General features: G+C 41.2%; 1 protein-coding gene across 24 annotated transcripts in view; it reads left to right on the forward strand.

Annotated features, from left to right (window-relative positions):
• LOC110987743 (calcium-activated potassium channel subunit alpha-1-like) overlaps positions 1 to 20,044 on the forward strand; it is a 79,812-nt gene that overhangs the window by 51,539 nt on the left and 8,229 nt on the right. For 6 of the 24 annotated variants that reach the window (XM_087129806.1, XM_087129813.1, XM_087129808.1 and 3 more), the window contains 12 exons: positions 785 to 894; positions 1,660 to 1,728; positions 2,442 to 2,528; positions 3,293 to 3,369; positions 4,882 to 4,968; positions 6,259 to 6,345; positions 8,810 to 8,879; positions 10,657 to 10,809; positions 12,666 to 12,782; positions 16,610 to 16,727; positions 17,328 to 17,552; positions 18,785 to 19,094. In XM_087129806.1, coding sequence (XP_086985932.1) covers positions 785 to 894; positions 1,660 to 1,728; positions 2,442 to 2,528; positions 3,293 to 3,369; positions 4,882 to 4,968; positions 6,259 to 6,345; positions 8,810 to 8,879; positions 10,657 to 10,809; positions 12,666 to 12,782; positions 16,610 to 16,727; positions 17,328 to 17,552; positions 18,785 to 19,094 — 1,510 coding nt within the window. Of the gene's footprint in view, positions 1 to 784; positions 895 to 1,659; positions 1,729 to 2,441; positions 2,529 to 3,292; positions 3,370 to 4,881; positions 4,969 to 6,043; positions 6,095 to 6,258; positions 6,346 to 8,809; positions 8,880 to 10,656; positions 10,810 to 12,665; positions 12,783 to 16,609; positions 16,728 to 17,327; positions 17,553 to 18,784; positions 19,095 to 20,044 lie in introns of all 24 variants that reach the window. The other 18 variants (XM_087129810.1, XM_087129811.1, XM_087129807.1 and 15 more) reach the window with 18 other exon arrangements.

The raw sequence follows: 20,044 nt of genomic DNA on the forward strand, positions 1-20,044 counted from the left end.
TAATTTTTACTAAATAGACTGTCACTTACCATCAAATATATGTAGAATACATGGCATCTTAAGATGTTGACATTTATAAAAAAAATGGTCACATTGTTGAAAATTTGATTATTAACTGTGTTTCTTTCTTTCCAATGCTTTATTGACCATATTACAAATTAACACATTAATTATGTGCACAGCCTTTTTTCCTAAGTTGCTTTAGATGTTACTAACTTAAGTTGATTTTTCTATGTTTTCCTTGACTTTCTGATAAATTTCAGCCACTACAAGTAACTCTGAATAAAGGTCTTTCCTTTGCAATTGCCTTTGTTTAAAAATCTGGAAAATAACACTTGACAGGAATAATTTCAACCCGTTCTAGATTTTTGGGTTCCAGCTCTCAATTGCAATCATTGCCATGGTGGCGAATAATTATATACAAACTGAGACTGAGATCCTGACTGATTGGCAAGAAGAAAAACGTTCTGTTTAGCACTGCATAAAAACAAGCAAACGACAGCAAAAAATGTACATTTAGCTAAAATTGGTGGTCAGTTTGTTCCACACGGATCAGAATCTCAATCAGTCGTCCATCATTGTTTCACCAACACCAGAACCCACCTAATGGATGGAGCAAACCAGCATTGGGACCACTGCTCGGGATCCAGATCTCTGTGAAGCAAACAGGGCCCCTTAGGCTGTTATTTAAAACTCGTGAGCTGGAACCCTAAATTACCTTAAATGCTCAGAATAATTGGTTAATTCTTGTCCGTGTGCCTTTTCCTGTCCTCTTCAAAATCAGGGTCGTAAGGTGTCTTGGCAGACACACTACTTACAAGGCTGCGGCAATGAGATGTACACGGAGTATCTTTCTAAATCTTTCACTGGAATGTCATTCCCTGAAGTGGCCCAGTAAGTAATCACGCTACTTATAAAAAGTATTAATTTGGCACTTTCTGTAAGGAAAAAAAAAGCGGAGTACCTCAGACAAAAGTGATAAAACCCTAAATAGGAACTAAGAACTTGTATCTAAAACAACAAAACAAGAACTAAACGAGTTCTAAAATTGGTTCAGCAAAGAAGAATTAAGATTACAGACAAAACCAAGAAAATCAAATAAGTGAACATGACATAAAAAGTACTTGAGCATGGTTTCGGAAGATGAAACAGGTGGTAAGGCGCTATGTCTTAAGCACATTCACCTCATTGTCTTAGACTCTGTCAAAAAGATGTTATAAAACATCTTTTTTTCATTCTGCTGCAGCCAGGCTCAGATTTTTCTCTTATTTTTTGGGGGGAGGTTTCTTTTTCAACTTTGTTAAAAATATTTGCGCAGTGTACTTGTGTGAGTTTTCCTGTTTACCAAAAGGTGTCAGTGCCCTTTCACATTAGTGTGAGCTGGTTATTTGAATGGAAGAGTCTCGATAATTAAACTTTTGTTCGCAAAATTTAGGAATGTGTGTGGTGTTTGGTGTCTGAAGTTTTGGTTTCAGGAGCGTTCATTTTTCTAATTGATGAAAAAAGCCCCTTGGCACAAAAATTAATTAGTTTCAGGGGATGAAAGTATGTTCTTATTCAGATAATTTTATTTATGTCCCGATCAACTTAATTGCTGACAGTTTCAGGGTGAATGATATTTAATGGCAGCTTTCTTTTCTGTTTCTTTGTGTTTTTTAGAGTGTGCTTTCAGAAGCTGAAGTTATTGCTGATAGCTGTGGAGTCCAACATTGACACAGTGGAGAGCATGTAAGTATCCAGCAAAATGGTCGGGAGAATAGGTGAAACTACTTGTACAATGTACACTCGGATTGAAATTAAACTTGAGAGATATACTCATAATGAATGTCTTTTTTGTGTGCCAAGTTTTAAAAAAATTGGGCTCGGGACAGCCAAGATCTCGCCCCCCCTTCCAGCCGTGAGATTAGACGTAAAAGCAAAGCCAGCGAGGCACATCTTGTGACATTTGGAATAATTGCAGATACAAACTTTATTGCAGGCAGAATCCAGCATGTTTTCACATTTGAAGAAAGATATGGGACGGAGAGAACCCCCCTTCCTTTGTGTTGGTCATTGTTTGATCGGAGTCTCAGGAATTCTTTACAGACTTCTAGGGGGCATGTGTTAGGTAACAATAGTCTACTGTGTGCATTGGGATTGGACAGGTAAGGGGGTACCCCTCCCTCCCATATCTTGCCTGGTATATGTTTCCATGGAGAGTACATCTAAGTATGCCCGAATACGGCTCTTTGTTACAGAAACCTCCACATCGTGACGGCCTCTCAGTTCAAAAGGAGTAGCAGGTTGGAGTACGATTGGGGTTACTTGAAGTTGGCAACAAGCTTACAGCAGTTGATTGTACTAATAGTAAACTAAACTTGTATTCCACCTGCCTAAAATGCACATGTTCATGTGCTTTTCAAATAGTTTTTAGTAAGCCCGGTGTGGTTTTTTTCTTCCAGAATCGCCATCAATCCTGGTCCTCATGTCAAGATCCACGAAGGAACTTTGGGGTTCTTTGTTGCTCCCTCGGCTCAAGAGGTCAAACGGTAAGACCCACAGTTAATTTACTCGAGTTGTTGCTGTTAGTAACTCTTGAAAAGATGAGGACAAATTCTCACCCCCTCATATATCATTGGATCACTGTCTTAATGAGCAGGGCCTTCAGGAAGCTCTCTGGTCATTTTGGTACCAATTTTACATCCCAATTTTCAAAGTGTATTGGCCAAATATTTTAACTTTCCCCACTGTTGGTGCCCAGAATGGATCATGCAAACTGTATAAATATAGACAGAGTCCCGGTGGACCATCACTACTGAGCTGCAACCTTGTTTGTTTTGCTTGTTTCATGCTAACGACAAATAATTGCTCAATACCAACCAAATTTCTGTGTCTCTCGTACCAATTTGTTAGTCTCCAAATAAATCTATCAGTGACTCGAATTGACTCAAGCATAAATCTGACTGAACTTGGCCATTTGTTGTGACTCAATTCAACCTTCTTGATCTGTAACCTGAGTAAACTCAGGCTACATCCTTTAAATGATTCGACTCCACTCAAGTCACAAAAAGGCAGTGACTCATTACAATGCCAACTGCAGACAACCAGAAAAACAAAACCTTTGTCCCGATTGAAACCTGATGGATATAACCCTAACCATATTTTTAACATACAAGGTTCAAAGAGATTACCAGGAAGACCCCTAAAAGAGTTTTTAGTTCTTCCAATTTGCTTTCCCCATTACCCAGGATCTCTCAAGTGCCTACCAAGTGTGTATTTATCGTTGTCGTGCTCTCTGTCACTTTCCGTTCAGGGCGTACTACTATTGCAGAATCTGTCACGATGATGTCATCGCTGTGGAGAAGATCAAACAGTGTGACTGCGATAACGGTAACCACTGTGTTTCGAACAGGTTTTTTTTTGTTTATTGAAACATCTTTTTCAGCAACTCGGCACTAAGCATTTTCATGCTAGAGCGTTACGTTGAGTGTAACAGAGATCATTTCAATGTCAATATCAGGTTTATCAATCACTGCCGACATAGTGACATTTTTAGTTTTTAATATCTGTTAATATTTGCCGGAGTTAATTTCTGGTCATTGGATGTTCTTGCGATGATCGTTGATCGTTGTTCTCAACGAGGCAAGGAGTGACCTACATCAGAAGTTCATTTATTAACCCTCAAGTTGATTGCAGTCATTACATGATGCATTTAATCCGGGTGTATACCTTGATTGTCCTGCCTTGAAGTACTTTGTGCAATACAGTCAGGGTACGTCCCCCAAGCAGGAGGTAGGCTAACGTGGCGGGAATATAACCCCAAACTTGTGCAAGTCCACCTGTATGCGTGCAGTCGTGTGGACACTAAAACCCCTGATCCTCCTCAGCATTAGGCTCCAGAATAAGAAAGTTTCAGGGATTTAGAAATGTCAGGAAGAGGACCTGTCATTTCCCAAGTTAAACAATTTCTTTCTTTTTTTAACAAAAGTCATGTTTTAGCAGACAATTGTCTCCTGTGATGTGGTCAGTGGGCTTTTTTATTCTCAAGGCAGCATGATATCTTTGGCTTTTCCTTGGAAATGATTGCATGCCTGGGCTTACACAGTGCCCTGGGCCACATAAAAATCAGTGGTTATCATAAATGTGTCTGCACCTTGCTGTTGGAGGCCCTTTCTACAAAGCGTTTAAACCTTGTTATCTTGGAACTACCTGCATGCGTACATAATCGGTTTGTCACTAAATAGTCCTTACCGATCGTCACTCTTACTAAAAGTCTCTAGAAGAAATGCCAAGATGAGTCCAATAGTAGAACTAATATGTCTCATGCTTGTGACCCGTTCTGTGAACAGAAGTCAGAAATCACCCGAGTCACTTTTGAGTTTTTGAGCTCTGTGTTTTGAGCGGCTGCTCAGTTTGGTATCCTCATGAAAATGGACGCGGGGGGTGAAAAATGTCAAGGGTTCCAACTGATTTTGATCGTTCAAGTTTTTTCGAGGACGGAACATGTAACTCTTGAGTGACCACGGCAGCTTCGATCTCCTCACAGAGCAGATCACTTGTGAAACGCTGCTGGTTCATTTGACTTGTACACTTAATACTGATAATTGATGTACGCTGATGAACCAGAAAAGAGGTTTGAGATTGTACCACAATACACTGCGTATCAGTATATGATTGCTTTCATGGGTCCTTGCCATCGGTAAATGGTCTTTGTGTTATCCTTACTTGAGCTGTCGTATTGGGATGATTGTTTTTTTATGATCAGACCATGGGTATCCCGTGTCGTCATGAACCTTCATTGTTGGTTCCCGTACCATGGTAACCAGTTAACCCATTCCATCTCGGTGTTGGGTCTATCTCTACACCTTCATTTTCTCAGCTCCTTTCTCGTTCCCTCTGTAGCAGACTATTTAGGTCGACGCAGCCATCGTCAAGGTCTGAGGCGTCTTCTTCCTTGCCCTCGGAAACGCAAACACCACAAATTCTCAGGTTTCTGGTCTTTCTCTCCTCTCTTCCACTTTTAAAAAACCAGTAGCATGCCCTTTTTCCGCCTTATGCATGGTCACGTTTTTCCATCTCTCTCTCCATTTCTTATTTTGAAATCCCAGAATGAATTTTTCTGTAAATCTTACCCGTATCAGACATGTAAGTATTTCCCCCGACAGTCCAACCTTTTTATGGTGGTCATCAGTACAAACCTGCCTCATGTCATGTGGTCAGCTGTTAATGGCCAAGTGGTATGTACAGGCACAAGTGAAGTGTCCATAGTGGCCACTGAATTGAATTGGTTTGACTGTAATTCACGTAGCATGTGCAGCAGTGGAGTTTTTCTCAGTCTTTGTGTTTATAATCATTTCACTAGAAACTGCACAGATTTCCAACAAGCCGGACGATAGTCCAGAAATGGTACTCTGCCTCTCTGATACTCCGCGGAGTGACTTGCACTTTACACCTCTCTATTCAAACTTTTCTCCCCCCCCCCACAATACCGGTATTTGATAGGCATGAACATATCAACTATTTCAGTCCAAACATTAACCTTTATGTTGGGAATACATCATTGAAACATCCATACAAAGTCTGCTATTAGCATTCTGCTGATTGGAACAATTTTCCGTGAGCAACTTGCTCCAGAAGTCAGTTTACTGGAAGTCCACGAGAATACCTTGGAAGTCCCCAAAAGAAGGAACTCGCCACCGAGCGGAACGTTCCTCGCAGTTTTTGTTGTTTTGTTGAGTACTACTAGAAAACACACACATACCTGTGCACACCCACCTGGTATTGTAGCTTAATGTTGTTTGCAAGTAACTTTTATACAACTCTGCACACTATCGAGTTCACAACTTTGTTAGCCAAGCTGTTTTTTTAATAGAAATTGGTGGACCCTGAGTAAGGCTTACCTTCATAAATTCACATTTTTACATGTAGGTACCATTTTGCACTTGAATGACATTACCTCTGTTTTTTTCAGTGCCCAGTTTGTCTTTTGTAGAGAACTGTTTGGAAATGCCGTGCACCAATTTTAAAGTATGTCTTTTGTGCCATTTGACTATTTGACTGGTAGCTCGTTTGAAATCCCTGTCCACCGTTCAAACAGTGTCAACAGTTCTGGCTTGTGAGTACCAGTGAAAACTTCAACTTTAGTTCTGTGCCCACCCAGCATTGTTTTCCAAACTGCAGGGCAGAAAAGGGAGTGGAGACTAAATCTAGAAGAATTCCCCAATAACCATTTTATTCCTCTTCTGCTTGGTTTGCTGTGTGGAACTTTAACCCCCTCAGTTGCTGACATAAGCACGGCTCTAACAACGCACTCAACAGACGAGAAGATTCTGAAGGCACAGGGGGTTATTAATAATCAGGATGCCGGTAAGGGGGATGATTAACTATTCACGAGGCACATGAACACCTGCAACCAATCAGTGCTCTTGTATGCTCAAGAGCAGAATGCACATTTGTGTCACGAGTCTGATGTGAATATTCATTTTTGTCACCGCCTAGCATTTGTGTTGCTGCTTAAGTGCCTGTCCTAGTCAAAGGTCAAACCAGATACATGGGAAGACTGAAAATCTTTAATGAGGTCAGAAAACGTGTTGAAGAGAGTTCAAGTCTTAAACTCAACAGAACACCCGGCTTATGGATTTCAGAGTATTGGGGTTATGTTTGGTTTCGAATCGTATCTGTATCTAGACTGGACTTCAGTGTGGAGACTTTCAGTAGCCATAACTTGTGCTGAAATGTACATGTAACTCTCTGAAACCGTATCCGCCCCGAGCTGGAGTACCTGCACCCCCAATCGGTAAAAAGAAAGACAGGTGGTTACAAGCGGGTTCTTGCATGCGTTCTGCGAGTACGCAAAGACCATAACTTAATAATTAAGTTACGCATGCCTATGCAGTGGGTACCAAAAAAAACAGGCCTCTTTTGTTCCGCTCGGAGCTGATTGCCGAATGATGTGTGCCACAATAGCTTATCACTTAAATACCACACAAGCTCAACCTCCACGGAATAGTTTGAGCCGGCATGTGTATAAACACAGTGGGAACCACTGAAGCTTAGGGCTGAGTACAGACGTCACCCCAGTACTGCAAACAGAATTTGCCACAAAGCGTGTTCAAACATCCTCTGTGTTACCCGACAGGAAACCCTACATGTCATCTGGCATGAAGTGGTTAACAAGAGTAGCATAAGTGCATAAACCAACCTATTCAGCTGCTACATCCACACTGGTCCCCTTCACCCAAAGTTCTCCCACCCTCTCGACATGCTGTAGCCTTATTTGCCCTCGTAAAGAATTTTTGTTTGGTATTATTTGTTTTATTTTAGCGTAATCAAAATATCAATATTCACTTTTACAACTGCTGAAAGTTTTCTTTAAAAAGATCGTGCAGAATTAACAAGGCATTTGAATACGGCCGTTTCACATTAGTGCGCCACCAAAAGTTTGCAACACGTTGGCCAATCACAATGCGCGAAAAGTTTTCGACCCAAAGCACGTTTAGAAAGGGTCGACAAATTTCGAGCGTTCTGATTGGCCAATGCGTTGCAAACTCTTGGTGGCGCCCTATTGTGAAACGGCCATTTCAGTGCTGTATACTGGTAGTTACGCTCTGGAAGCTGCTTTTGGATTCATTGTAAAGGACGACTGTGCACATCTGCAACGTGTAATTGCTGGCCTTTTTTTTTTTTAAGTGCTGGCCTTTTTTTTTTTAAGTGCTACCCCCTGTTTGCCATTGAATACTTTGTCTGGCACTGATTGCATCTCTAAGGAAACCACCTGCCTTGTCATACCTTTTCAGAAATCTTTTTATCTTTCTTTTCTTTTTCGTCCCCTTTCCCAAAGCCATTTTTGTCAATTTATCAAAAATCAAGTTGTGTTTTTCAGTCAGAAATGGAATTCCGATCACAGTGATTAGAAATACTCATCATTTTCTCATCTGATGAACCACAGCAAGAAAATTGACTTTGACCATACATGTAATTAAACCAATGTCAGATTGTATAGATACAATTTCAAAACCACCAACTGTGATGATTCAATTTTGTATCCGTGCCATTAGAGATGAGTCCAAACAATTATGTTGTAAATTATAACCTCGTTTCAGTTACTTGCGATACAAGCACTTCATGCACAGCAAGCCTCCTTTCATTTGTTGCAGTTATTTTACATCACGTGGCCTTCTAGCCAATCACAGCTGCACTGCCCCGTCACATGATCGCATCCAGTCATTGTACCTTGCTGCCCATATTGCCATTGTAATTCCTGTGAAGCTTATTATATTAACACCCTTGCCTTGGGCATGAGCATTTTGTTTTTCAGCCTCAGGTGATGTCGCCTGACCAATCACAGACCAGATTGCTGCAGCCGTCAGGCTTGTTCCATTTCGATGTATATTTGTTGAATGTCTTTTATTACGATGTTATAAATTCCATTTGATTAATCAATTTTCCAGCATTCGTTTAGTTAAGAGAGCCCCCTGTTGGCAGCAGCATGTTTTTTCACTGTTGTACTATCAACAGGTGTTTTGAGTTGGCTGCGGTTTGATAGTGTAGATGGCTAGATGCAGTCACTTACTTCAACGTATCTGCATGGAAAGTGTGAAATGTGTGGTCGGTTTTTAATGTATCTTGAGTAGAGTAAGAGAATGTCTTTTTTTTTTCTTTTTTTTTTGGCTAACTGGCTGCTTCGTTGGTCAGTTTTCGGTTAGTCTTTTTGCGAGATTTCAAAATGCAGCAGTGGATCGTTTTAATGGTGGAGACAGTTTGTAAAACAAATGTTGGTCAGTAGTACTTGTTAATCTGATTTTGCTCTTTCATTTGATCTGTTCATTAGCACTGAGCATTCCGTCAAACCTAGAGGGCAGCAGACAGGATAAGAGCAATGGCACAACACTCAATACAAAGTAGGTATAGCAGTTTTAATCGCCCAGCTATCATGCTTTTTGCTTCCATATTCCAGGCTGTGAAGCCATTTTCTAAGGAATAAAATTGTCCAGAGAGCCTAGTGAGTATCTGCTCTGTGCAGAATGACCCATCTCTCCGGCATAGACAAGGGAGGCCTGGTAGGGGCCATGGGTACACCGACAGGCTGTGAATTCCAAGAGAAATTGGTCATTCGTGCCCTGGGCCAGGCTTGCAGAAACCTGTGTGTGTGTGCACCGTGTCCCTGCTGATAAGACATCATTGTTATGTTTTTAAAAATGCAGTGATAAATAAATGAGTGAGTGAATAAATGGAATGTTCCATTCTATGAAGCGAAGCCTGGATGGATCCTAAACAAATCCTCATCTGAATGAATAACAGCAGATCACCTGTGAGTTCAGGAGTTTCATGTGTGATTTTGGAGTTGAACATTTAATGTACCACGCATTACAGATTGGCGCGATCAGATTTTGCAAGGCAGTCACACTGTAGGTTTGGGATTTGTGTGTGTGTTTGTGGACGAGCAATGAAGTGACATGCAATCGATAACCCACACAAGTTCAGATGATGGGAGTCTATTCAGGCTTTGTTTAATAGGAATAACATTTTACGAGATGGTAAAGATGATGTAATGTGGTATTTGAAAATACAGTAATTGTTGAGACAAAGCAAAGTGAATATCAATAACCCAAACGTTAGTCAATTTCTCAGACGAATTATACAAAAATAAAGCAGTAATTACGTGCCAATTCCTCCACTGAATTAGGCAAACTTCAAAGAGGATATTTGGCTTCAGGACTTCCAGGATCAGTAGAAAGCTGATAAAGCATTCTTCAAAGGAAGGACAGAGGCAGTTTTCAAGTTCATAACTTGGTTATTCTGAGCCCTAATTTTGCTTTGATTACCCTATTAGTGATACAACCTTTATTATACCTACATACAACCTACCATCCATTGAACCTGCATCTGTTGGCCTGCTTTGTTAGACTTAGCCATTTCCTTCAAATTCTTGTCTGTTGGTTTCAAGTGTCCCTTGCTGTAAAACTCAGAATCAGCCTAATTCCGAAAAATATAGTTTTGGGGGAAAATATTGGTGGAAGGTGTAATATGTATGCGTGGCTTCTGATTGTTAACATTGTACATTAGGTTAAAAGCCTTCCCATATAGAAGACATAAGATCCTGTACGATTACACCTCCGGCAAGTGGTTAAACAACATGGGATTTTTTTTTTACCTTTTCCAAAGAAATCTTTGTATTTCATTAAAGTAAAACAATGCATACATACGTCTTTTTGCCCAGAATTTTGTTTGTGTGTTGTTTTTTTTGGAGTGATAATGTTTCCCGGCAAAAGGGCGTAAGCGCTTACGTCCTTTTTCCAGGCACATGACGATATGTTCTCCCCTGGATGGATGGCAAACTTGTGACAATGGCAAACTCTGTCATTTAATTGACCTGAGACAGTGGAAGGGATGACAGTGTAGTTATAGAAAGTTTAGGTAGTACTTGTGAGTATTGTGCTGTTTATGTTCCCAATATGTGAAAAGAAGTAAAAGGGCAAGTGGGTTATTTGACAGGAAAGGAGTTGCATCATCTAGATGTTATTCCGATTGAGGCTGTATTTAATTACATTTTCAACTTATAGATTTGCAATATTTAGCTTTAGATTTTCAGTATCTGTGTAATCCAACTCTTGCCTTGTATTTCAAGAAGTGCTTGTTTTTGTCCTTTGAATTTGTCTGCCCTCTTTACTTGATCAGCCTGCACAGCTGTATTCCCATCCACACGCATAATTCTGACTGTTCAGATAAGCGGTACAGTCGAGACCCACCGACTGACGGCGATTGGTTAGGTGGGCCTCAGAGACCAAGAGCTGTCCAGGCGCGACCCCCCAAGAAAGATAAGAAGAGAAGGTTAGGGTTGGGCTGTAAGATGCTCCATACTTTGGTGGAAGTTGTTGGGGGCCTGCAGATGACGTTGGTCTTCATTTTGGTGGTGGGGAGGAGTGGTCTGTAGTCCGTTTTTAGATGGTGGGTTGGAGGGTTGGTTGGTTTACACTGATTGTTTTTATTTTGGTAGTAGCATTGGCCTGTAGTTGGCAATGATAGTCCTTATTTTGGTGATGGGTTGGCGTGGCCTGTTGATGGCATTGATCGCATCTTGGTGATGGGTAGGAGTGATCTGTTGATGGCATTGATAGTTCTCATTTTGGTGATGGGTAGGACTGGCATGTAAATGGCATTGATAGCCCTTACAAGTTAGTTGTTGAGTTGGAAACAGTCTAGTTTCCATTGATAGCCCTTACTGTGGTTGTGGATAGGAGTGGTCTTCAGTTGATCAGGAGTCTGTGTGCTTAGGATGGGGTAGTGTGGTCTGTCCATGTCTTGATTGTGGTTAAATTGATTTCTACCCTGACAGCGAATTGTGAGTTGGATTGATTTGGTGCATTTCATTTCAAACAGATCTGTGTAGCCAGATTTTATACAAATGGATGATGGTCGTTCTATGCATGTTTGCCATGGGGTTTGGTTTATGTTTTTTTTTGGTGGAGGGGACTGTTTGGGATTTGTTTTAGTAGCGTCTTTGTTTTAGACACAGCTAGTCAATTAACAAGATTGAACTTGCTGCAGTCAGTCAGTCAGCTTCGAGAATGATGTTAATGTGAAATGTTTTGATATTGTTGCGCCAGAGTTTAAATCTAAATAGGGTTAAAGTGACTGTATTACTTTTTCATCATTTTCTGGGGCATATCTTCCTTTGAGTTCTCCAACTATTCTGGTTTTTATTTATCATCAAAGTAGTTAAAAATTTCAAAGGAATTCTTTATATGTGTTGATTTGTATCCTTGAATTTACCGTAAACAACTGTTTAAAAGTCACCATGTTGCACCGATGAGCTTCATTGAGCACTCTTTACTGGCTGAACCAAGTTCTGAGATGCAAATTATCACAGTGAGAATTGGTCTTATGCTTTAAACACCCTGAGCTGAAGTGCACCTCCAATCGGTGAAAAGAAAGACAGGTGGTTACGAGCGGGTTCTTCCACGCGTTCTGCGTGTACGCAAAGACCATACACGCCGGAGTAAATTAGTTGCGCGTACTCAGCGTGCTCTGCGTCAAAACGCGCATATACTTGGGCGCCTCATGGCGTGCCTATGCGGTGAGTACCAAAAAAACATGCCCTCTTTTGTTCCGCTCGGAGCGGATTGTCACAGTTATGTATCAGACTGATAAAGCATGTATCTAACACACTCCAGATAACTTCTGCTTGATAACACATGAACCACAGAGGTACTGCACAGATCTGCTACTAACTCAGGTTTGAGCCACGGAGGAGGCTGGATTTACAAATTTTTAGAACGGCTTGCAAATGCCACTGCACCTTAACACACGAATTGTCTGGTGATTTCACATGTCTCATGCAACTACTTTGCTTTTTTTTTTTTTTTCTGGGAAAAACGTCATTTTGACTGTTATGTACATGCATATGACAGAGCATTTAAGTTGTGGTACATGTTTGAAATGCTCCAAATATTCTTCTTTTCAATGGATGACACTTTCCTTGGAATTGCTTTGTTGCAGTTAGTCACTATCATGTTTTCTGGGTAATTACTTGCACAGACTGTACTGGGTCAGCTGAAATGAATAACTTCATTACTTTTTGTCATCATGATGATACGTGTTTGTTTTGTTTTCTTTCATTTTGTTTCTCTCCAACACTCTTTTATACTTCCATCCTCGTTTTTTTTTTTTTTTTTTTGTCACATCAGCTATGCTTTACGTCGTCCCATCCGGTTTGATCGCCCGCGCCCCTGTGTGGGGTCGCTGGGTCGCCTGCTACTAAGGATGCAGTATATAAATGGTGATCACAGCACCAAGCCGACTTGGTGGGTGTGGGTATTTGCCGTGGTCCATTGTCTGCCTTGCTCATAATATTCTTTTTATCACCCTGCATGCAAAGACAATCATAGAGTGTCGTGAGATTTTTTATTTAAAGTTCATCACCAAACACTAACGGAGTGAGTGTGATAGTTCATGTTTGTGTAAACTGCTGCAGACCTACATGTACCTGTGTTTAGAATGTCTGTGACTGAGGGACAGCATTTTTGCTGGAGATTACTTCCCTTTCATGTCAACACCAAATAGTGTCCCATAGATGCCATTTAGAGGGATATAAATCTCGGCTTTTGTACACGGCTGAACCCAATGATTAGAAATCACTTTTGACAGTCCCAAATCATGCACGCTGCATCACCTCGTTCAGGCAGATTTTTGGTTTCACATTCATCACAGTAGCATAGGGTTCTGTCCCAAGCACACCGTCGGGAAAAAGTCAAAGAAGTTGAAGGTTTTGGGCCAGGGAGGGAAGCTTTTGAAAATGTAACTTCACGATGTACCCAGTGTGTCATGTGCATCACGTCTGCTAATTCTGGTTTTAACGGTATGCCGTGATACTGTGTTGTGTGTGTGTTGGTAATCTCAAACTTTCTCACACATGGACAAAGAATTATTGGCGGAATACTGCAATTCAGTTAACTCAGATCCAAAAATATTTCACTGGGCGATATTTATTATTGTTTCCTCACCAGGAAGCCTAATATTGACAAGAACATAAGATAAATATTCAGCATGTTAATTGGAGGAAACCAAGATTTGCTTTTTTGTTCTTCTCTTCGACAGTTAGTTACAAAACAACCAAAAATTTTACTGAACTGTATCCTGGCTAATGTTCAAGCCACATATTTTTTCCCAAACAATTTGCTCTTCTGATTACCATGAAATAATTGGCATTGAAAGTGTAAGCGAATCTTGAAAAGGGGATCAGTGACTTCAGAATTGATTCTTTTTTATATAAACAAGTGATTCAGAACTGTCACACTTGCGGTTGTCTAATCGTCAAATCAAGGTCTACAATGTTTCCCCACATCTCAACTCCTAAAAAAGGAAAGGAAGGAACGGAACTACTCTGACTAAAGTTATTCATCCTTGGTTTCCTTTGAGATATTGTCAAACTGCAATAAAAGCATAAGACCGCCACAGACTTTTACGATATGCAAACAATCATTCCCTAATGGTATTAACATGGCCGTCCATTTCCATTAGATGTAGCAATCTGAAGGTGCATGCAGTAAACGCCGGTTAATTTCATAGAGTATTCTTCATTTGGGAAAACACACATATTTATACCGCAGTTGTGGAGACATGCCGAACACTCATCTTTTCATTTCATGGGGACCCAAAATGCTAGGGGATAACGTTTTATCTCCCACAACTCAGTCCAGAATTTCCTTACAAAAGAAATTTCTCCCTAACCCCAGGTACGCCTACCCAACTGTACATGTGTAATATCGTCAGACCTCCTTGAAGAATCGGTCAATGTTTTTTATGTGCAGGCTTCTTAGCTCACAGGATGAACGGGCCACATTTTTTGATACCTCTTCAGTGCTCTCAGATGACAGTTTTTGTCCATTGTGGAGTAGCGCATGCATTCAAACCGTACGCTCATATACTCTTTGTAAGGTCTACTTTTCAAATAGCTAATTTTGGTGGAAGTCTTTTGAGAAAAATCTGTCTCTGTGGGTGCTTTTCCCCCAATTATTCCTCGTGTGGTATGTTGAGTAATTGACTCAATGTTTCAAACATTTGCAGCCTTTTAACCAACAAATGTTTACACACTGACTCAGAAAAAACACACAATTTTTCACTCACGATGCAGCACAATGGTGATGGTGAAGCCCTCCCCTCAGACTCATCACTAACACATCCCCTGTCATTTGGCTCCCCTCTGGTAACTAGCATCTTGGTTTCCCTAGCAACCAACATCATCTTCTACCCGTCTATGGTGGTGGTTTCCTGCTGGCACTTTACACTCCCTGTCACCTTTTTATTAAATATACACATCAATGGGTCGGAGGGACACATGCATCTCTCTTCGCCGTGCACGGTTAGGACAGGAAGAGACTTGCCCTTTGCTAGGAGACTTGATTGAGTTTTGCCACTGACCTGTAGTTAGAGTGTGATCTTGTTGTTTTGCTGTCAATAACTTGCCGATTTGTTTTTTTTCCCTTCACCTGAATCCCACCTGCTTCATATTGTATGTGCGCACAGCACCAGTAGGTAAGTCGGCATTATTTTGTAGGATCTTTCTAGATGCAGTCAAACCTGATTACGTAGTCACGTGACAGTCAGTCCGATTGGTGCAGTGTTTAGTAATCCTTACTTAGGCCAATTTTCGTAGAGCTGCTTAAGCACAAAATATGCTCAAGTGTGAAAAAACCTTGCTTGACAAATCAGGTTACCAGCCAAAACTCCATGTGATGTACATTGTTTTGGAATGGTATTCACTTGTCTTTTGGTTAGCATGACAATCACTTAGTTTTTGAGCTGGTAACCTTTGTTTTTAAGCAAGGTTTTTTGGTGCTCAAGCAAATTTTGTGCTTAAGCAGCTCTGTGAAATTGGCCCCATGTGACAGCTGTAGCAGTTGGCGCCTTTGTTTTGCCAGAAGGGTGCAGTTTCACAGAGGTTGTTAAGCAGAATAGAGCACTGAACAAATTTGTCAGCTGTGAGCCAAAACAAACTGGAAACTCATTCTCAAGTAAATGATATTTTTGCGTAGAATGAGCACCTAGTAAGCTCGTCGTCCCATTGTTTGCAAAGCTGTTAGACTTGTACATATACATGTGTGTATTGTACATGTGTTTGCTCTATGAAATTTATTGATAGCTGGCCATGCACAGATGTTGAACAGCTGCCCAATGCAGTTTGAGATCTGACCATTGAGCGTTTCCAGTTTATTTTCAACCCCCCCTTTTTTTTGTCCAACTGTTTGTATATTTGCCTGAGTAATGAGTACACAAATGGACACAAAACAGAGCTGAGACATAACTGTGGGGAGAGTGGATTTGTGGTAAAATCTCATGGATGGGCCTTTTAGTTATTGTGGCCTCGTGCTGCTGTCCTTCTGGCAGGCATAAGGTTCTAGCTGTGCTTGGCCTCACTGCTTTATACTGGCCACCTGTCCTTTCTGCTTGCATGTGGCAAGGGTTTGACCACATCTCCTGAAATGATACAGACTTGCTGAGCTTCAGTGCGGTGTCACACTCGTCCGCTTGCTGTCAGTGAATTTGTCTTTTGTGTCTTATTTTTCATTCCCAACAATATCTTCTTGAATTAAGTTGTTTTCAGTTGTGTAAATTCGTACCTGTTGATGAATTTTGCTCCGTCCGTTCCTGTTGGCGTTACATATATTTCGGATTGTTGTGTTTGACTGTGATTGCTGTCTCTGCACATCTTCACTTGATAACGTTTCAGTTGATTTTCTCAGCCCCATCATCATTGCAAGGCTGTTTGAACTCCCATGACTGGAATGACTTTGTTTACTAGCATTTAGCTTCACTGCCATTCCGTCTACTTATTAGCTGTCTCACTTAGTTGCACTTTTCTGAAGACCATCTACAAGGCATCGTGCCTTCATTTCTTCTCCCATTCTAGTCTCTCCGTCATTGTATCTCTTGCCCTTAAAGCCTCGGTGCAAAGTAAAACTTCCAGACAAATACCTGGAAAACCACATTGATGTCTGCTTTTAAATCGTAGAAAACTTTGTCAAGCGTCCACGCTTTCTTTTTGTTCTCTGTGTTTGCTGGATAATTTGTCACATCTTTTCTTCCTTTGGTATGCTTAAAGCTCACAAAACAACGTCTGAAATAATTTCAGGGTGAGTCCTCGTTTGAAGCAGCTGCCTGATTTTGGCGACGAAGATACCACCTACCAGTTTGATTCAACCGGAATGTTCCACTGGTGTAAAGATAGAACCTCCTCCTATGCACTCTTGGTATGCTGACATGTAATTCATATTGTTATACATTTCCCATTACAAGGTAGGGCTGATGTTGAGGATATGTGTTCGGTCAAGAGTACATAACATTGTGTTCACAAAAAAATTGGACAATAATATCATATCCTTAGCTTCCAGTTAGCCAACATTGCAACATATTTCTTCTGCTGTAGCTTTTTGAAGTAAAAGTGCTTTATTTAAGTCAGTCTACATGTAGGGTCTGTGCTGTAAGTAAACAGAATTGAAAGTATTCTGTGTTTATCATCTGCATTGATTTTGATTTTAATTTGATTAATTGATTTATTGCTGTATGTAAGTGAAAATTTACAACAGAATTGGTCTCAGCTCGAACAAGTAAAAACATCAAGTTAAAAGATAGCAATATAATATTGATGTAATATATAAAAAATAAAAACATTAGACGGTGAAAGTAACGATTACTGTTAAAAATACAGATACAAATACCATGTCATAGCGGACATTACTCCAGAATACACTGCCTAATCCTTTGCACGTGGACACAGATAAAAGGCTGAATGGTTAAGTTTTACAGATCAAAAGAGGTAGCATGGACTTGTTTCTGTTTTGCTTCCCCAGACGCGCGAGGAGGCCCAGCAGACAAACCTGTGCAACCACGTGGTGGTGTGCGTGTTTGGCAATCGCAACTCCCCGCTCATCGGCTTGAGAAACTTTGTCATGCCGCTGAGAGCCAGCAACTTCCATCTGGAGGAGCTGAAGACGATTGTCCTGCTAGGTGACATGCAATACATCGCCAGGGAGTGGCAGACCCTCAAGAACTTCCCCAAGGTTTACATCATGGATGTAAGTTTTAGTCTACTGTTCTCTTTCCTTTCATGTCTTTATGTGATTTTAACATGCAAATCAGTATTGACGCCAGTTCGGACATGCGCTTCATGTAGTCCCAGAAAAACCAGAGCAAATGTGATGTCACAAAACATTTGCTGGAAATTAATGTCAGTTGAGATGCGTTCAACTTTTGCGGGTTAACGGCACGGATACTTGTAGTTGATCCAAATGTTACATTTTCACTTCGCTTGTGCACTGAGTATGAGCAGGCTTAACTGTACAGTTAGGGAAACGTCCTCGACAAATCGCAGTTTGAGGTGCTTCTGAAGTTTTACTAAACCTCCATCATTTTCTTACGTGCTGAGTTTAGTTTCACTTAAGTTTGAACCCAACAGTCGCCAATCTATAACCTGCTGCTTTGAATTCAAGATTCCTTGTCTAATTCTATAGATCTTGGGTCTGGCCTCGGTGGATGTGGACACATATGTGACCCGCTCTGCGAAAAAAGGATATTAAGTTGCAATGACAAAACACATTATGGCCCGTTCTATTTGGAGAGGGCAAAATTTCTTCAAAAATGTGATTTTGTGTTTTTTCCTTTAATAGCTTCTATAATATTTGTATTTTCAGAATTTGTGACTACAAACATGGATACTGATGAATAAAGATGAAAAATTGATCATTCAGTAAGAAATTGTTCATAGCATTGTGTTTCCAAGTGCTACACTTTATGAGCGTTTTCTCAAAAAGTGCTTTTATTTAATCTGAAAATGTGGATATACAAATGTCCATATATCTCCGGAATGCTGCGCATTACCGGGGTCATTCGTATACCAAATTGTAGCTTTTGGTGTATACAATTCGGCCATATCAAAAACCCATAACCTGAATCTGGCAACTTATTACCCATTTTTCTAGAGCCGGTCACATATTCTGTGTGTCCTTGTGCACAAATTTCTTTTCTGTCCATCCAGGAGTTAAACTCCTGGATGGAGTTAACCTTCAAGGGCAGTGATTTCATTTGAACCAATCACATTCTTCAGGAACAGCAGCATCAAGCCGTATGCTCTTCAGCATACAGCTTGACACAGATAGTTTAACCCTAACACTCCTCAATCCTCCAACAGGTGAAGGATTGAGGAGGGTTAGGGTTAAAGAACTTTTTCATGAGTCCAGCGAACTGGGGTAAATATAATAGGCCAGCATTGTGTATATTCTGGTTCCCACTTGATGTTATTATATTTCAGGGCTCACCTCTGAGCCGTGCCGACCTCAGAGCTGCCAATGTCAACCAGTGTGACATGTGTGTCATCCTGTCCGCCAACGACAGCACCTCAGAGTACCAGAGCCTGCAGGACAAGGAGACCATCCTGGCCTCCCTCAACCTGAAAGCCATGATGTTCGACGACTCGGTGGGCCTCCTCAGTGCACCGGAGCAAGGTGACGGTCCCGGTCAGAGTGAGGAGTCCGATCTCGGATCCTCGTCCGATGCAGGGGAGGAGGGAGATGCAGAGGAAGGGGAAACGTCAGATCACAAGGGTGTGCTGAAGCCAGCAGGTGACAGTGAGACGATGGTCGTGACTCGCTTGTAACCAAACCGCTTGTCAGACCCCCAAACCACTCACTGAGACATCTACCCTTGCATGCCTGTCTGGATGTGTTTTTGTGTCTTCACTGTCATGTTTGTGTATGTTGTGGGTTTTAACTCTAGAAGTGTTCTCTAGTCAAGCTACAGCATTTGGGTGCTATATTGTATAACTCTTATTTCAGTTCAATAACTCAAAACTCTGGGGGTTTTAGTCCAATACAAAGCAAATGGCTTCTGAAACAGTCACAGGCGGGTATAAGCAGATTGCTAAACTTTTCAAGAAGCCATTGTTCCCTTGTACTTGGGCTCCAAAGGTCAGGATACAGTGTGCATGCTACCATTGTGTTTGGACAAGTCAGAGTGACCAACCCTTAACTGCAGTGATTTTGACTTTCGAGTTTTAGCCTGATTGCCAACACTCACCCGCTGGTAGCCCGCACCTCAGCAGTTCAAGTGCTGGCTCTGTGCAGTGGTCATGTGACTGCACTGAACACCTGTGAGCGTGCCGCAGGCACCTTGTTTTCGAGTCAGCTCAGTCGCTAACGCTGGCCCAGTTGCTTCTCGATAAAACACCAGAGCATAAAGTGCATGTGGGGCGGTGCATGCTTGTGGGACAGTACAAGATGACAGATTTAAAACACCATTTGACCTGTTCCGGATGGTCATTAACAGAGCATGATTTTTTGACTGGAAAAAGGCACCATTAGAGTCAACTAAAGAAGGAAATTATGTGCACTTCATGTGTATACTGAGCTGGATAAAGCAAGGTATGTTGGAAACACAGTAGATGTACAAGTACATGTACGTTTAGATGGGATGTGACTGCAGAAAAAACAATTGGGGACCTTGCTTAACTGGACACTGGATACCTCAAAGTTTTAGGCATCCCACAGAAATTGAACTGGAGTTCACTCTATCA

The sequence above is a fragment of the Acanthaster planci genome, linkage group LG19 (assembly GCF_054643075.1).
Source record: "Acanthaster planci isolate LZ-2023a linkage group LG19, COTS_SCS, whole genome shotgun sequence".
NCBI classification, from domain to species: domain Eukaryota; kingdom Metazoa; phylum Echinodermata; class Asteroidea; order Valvatida; family Acanthasteridae; genus Acanthaster; species Acanthaster planci.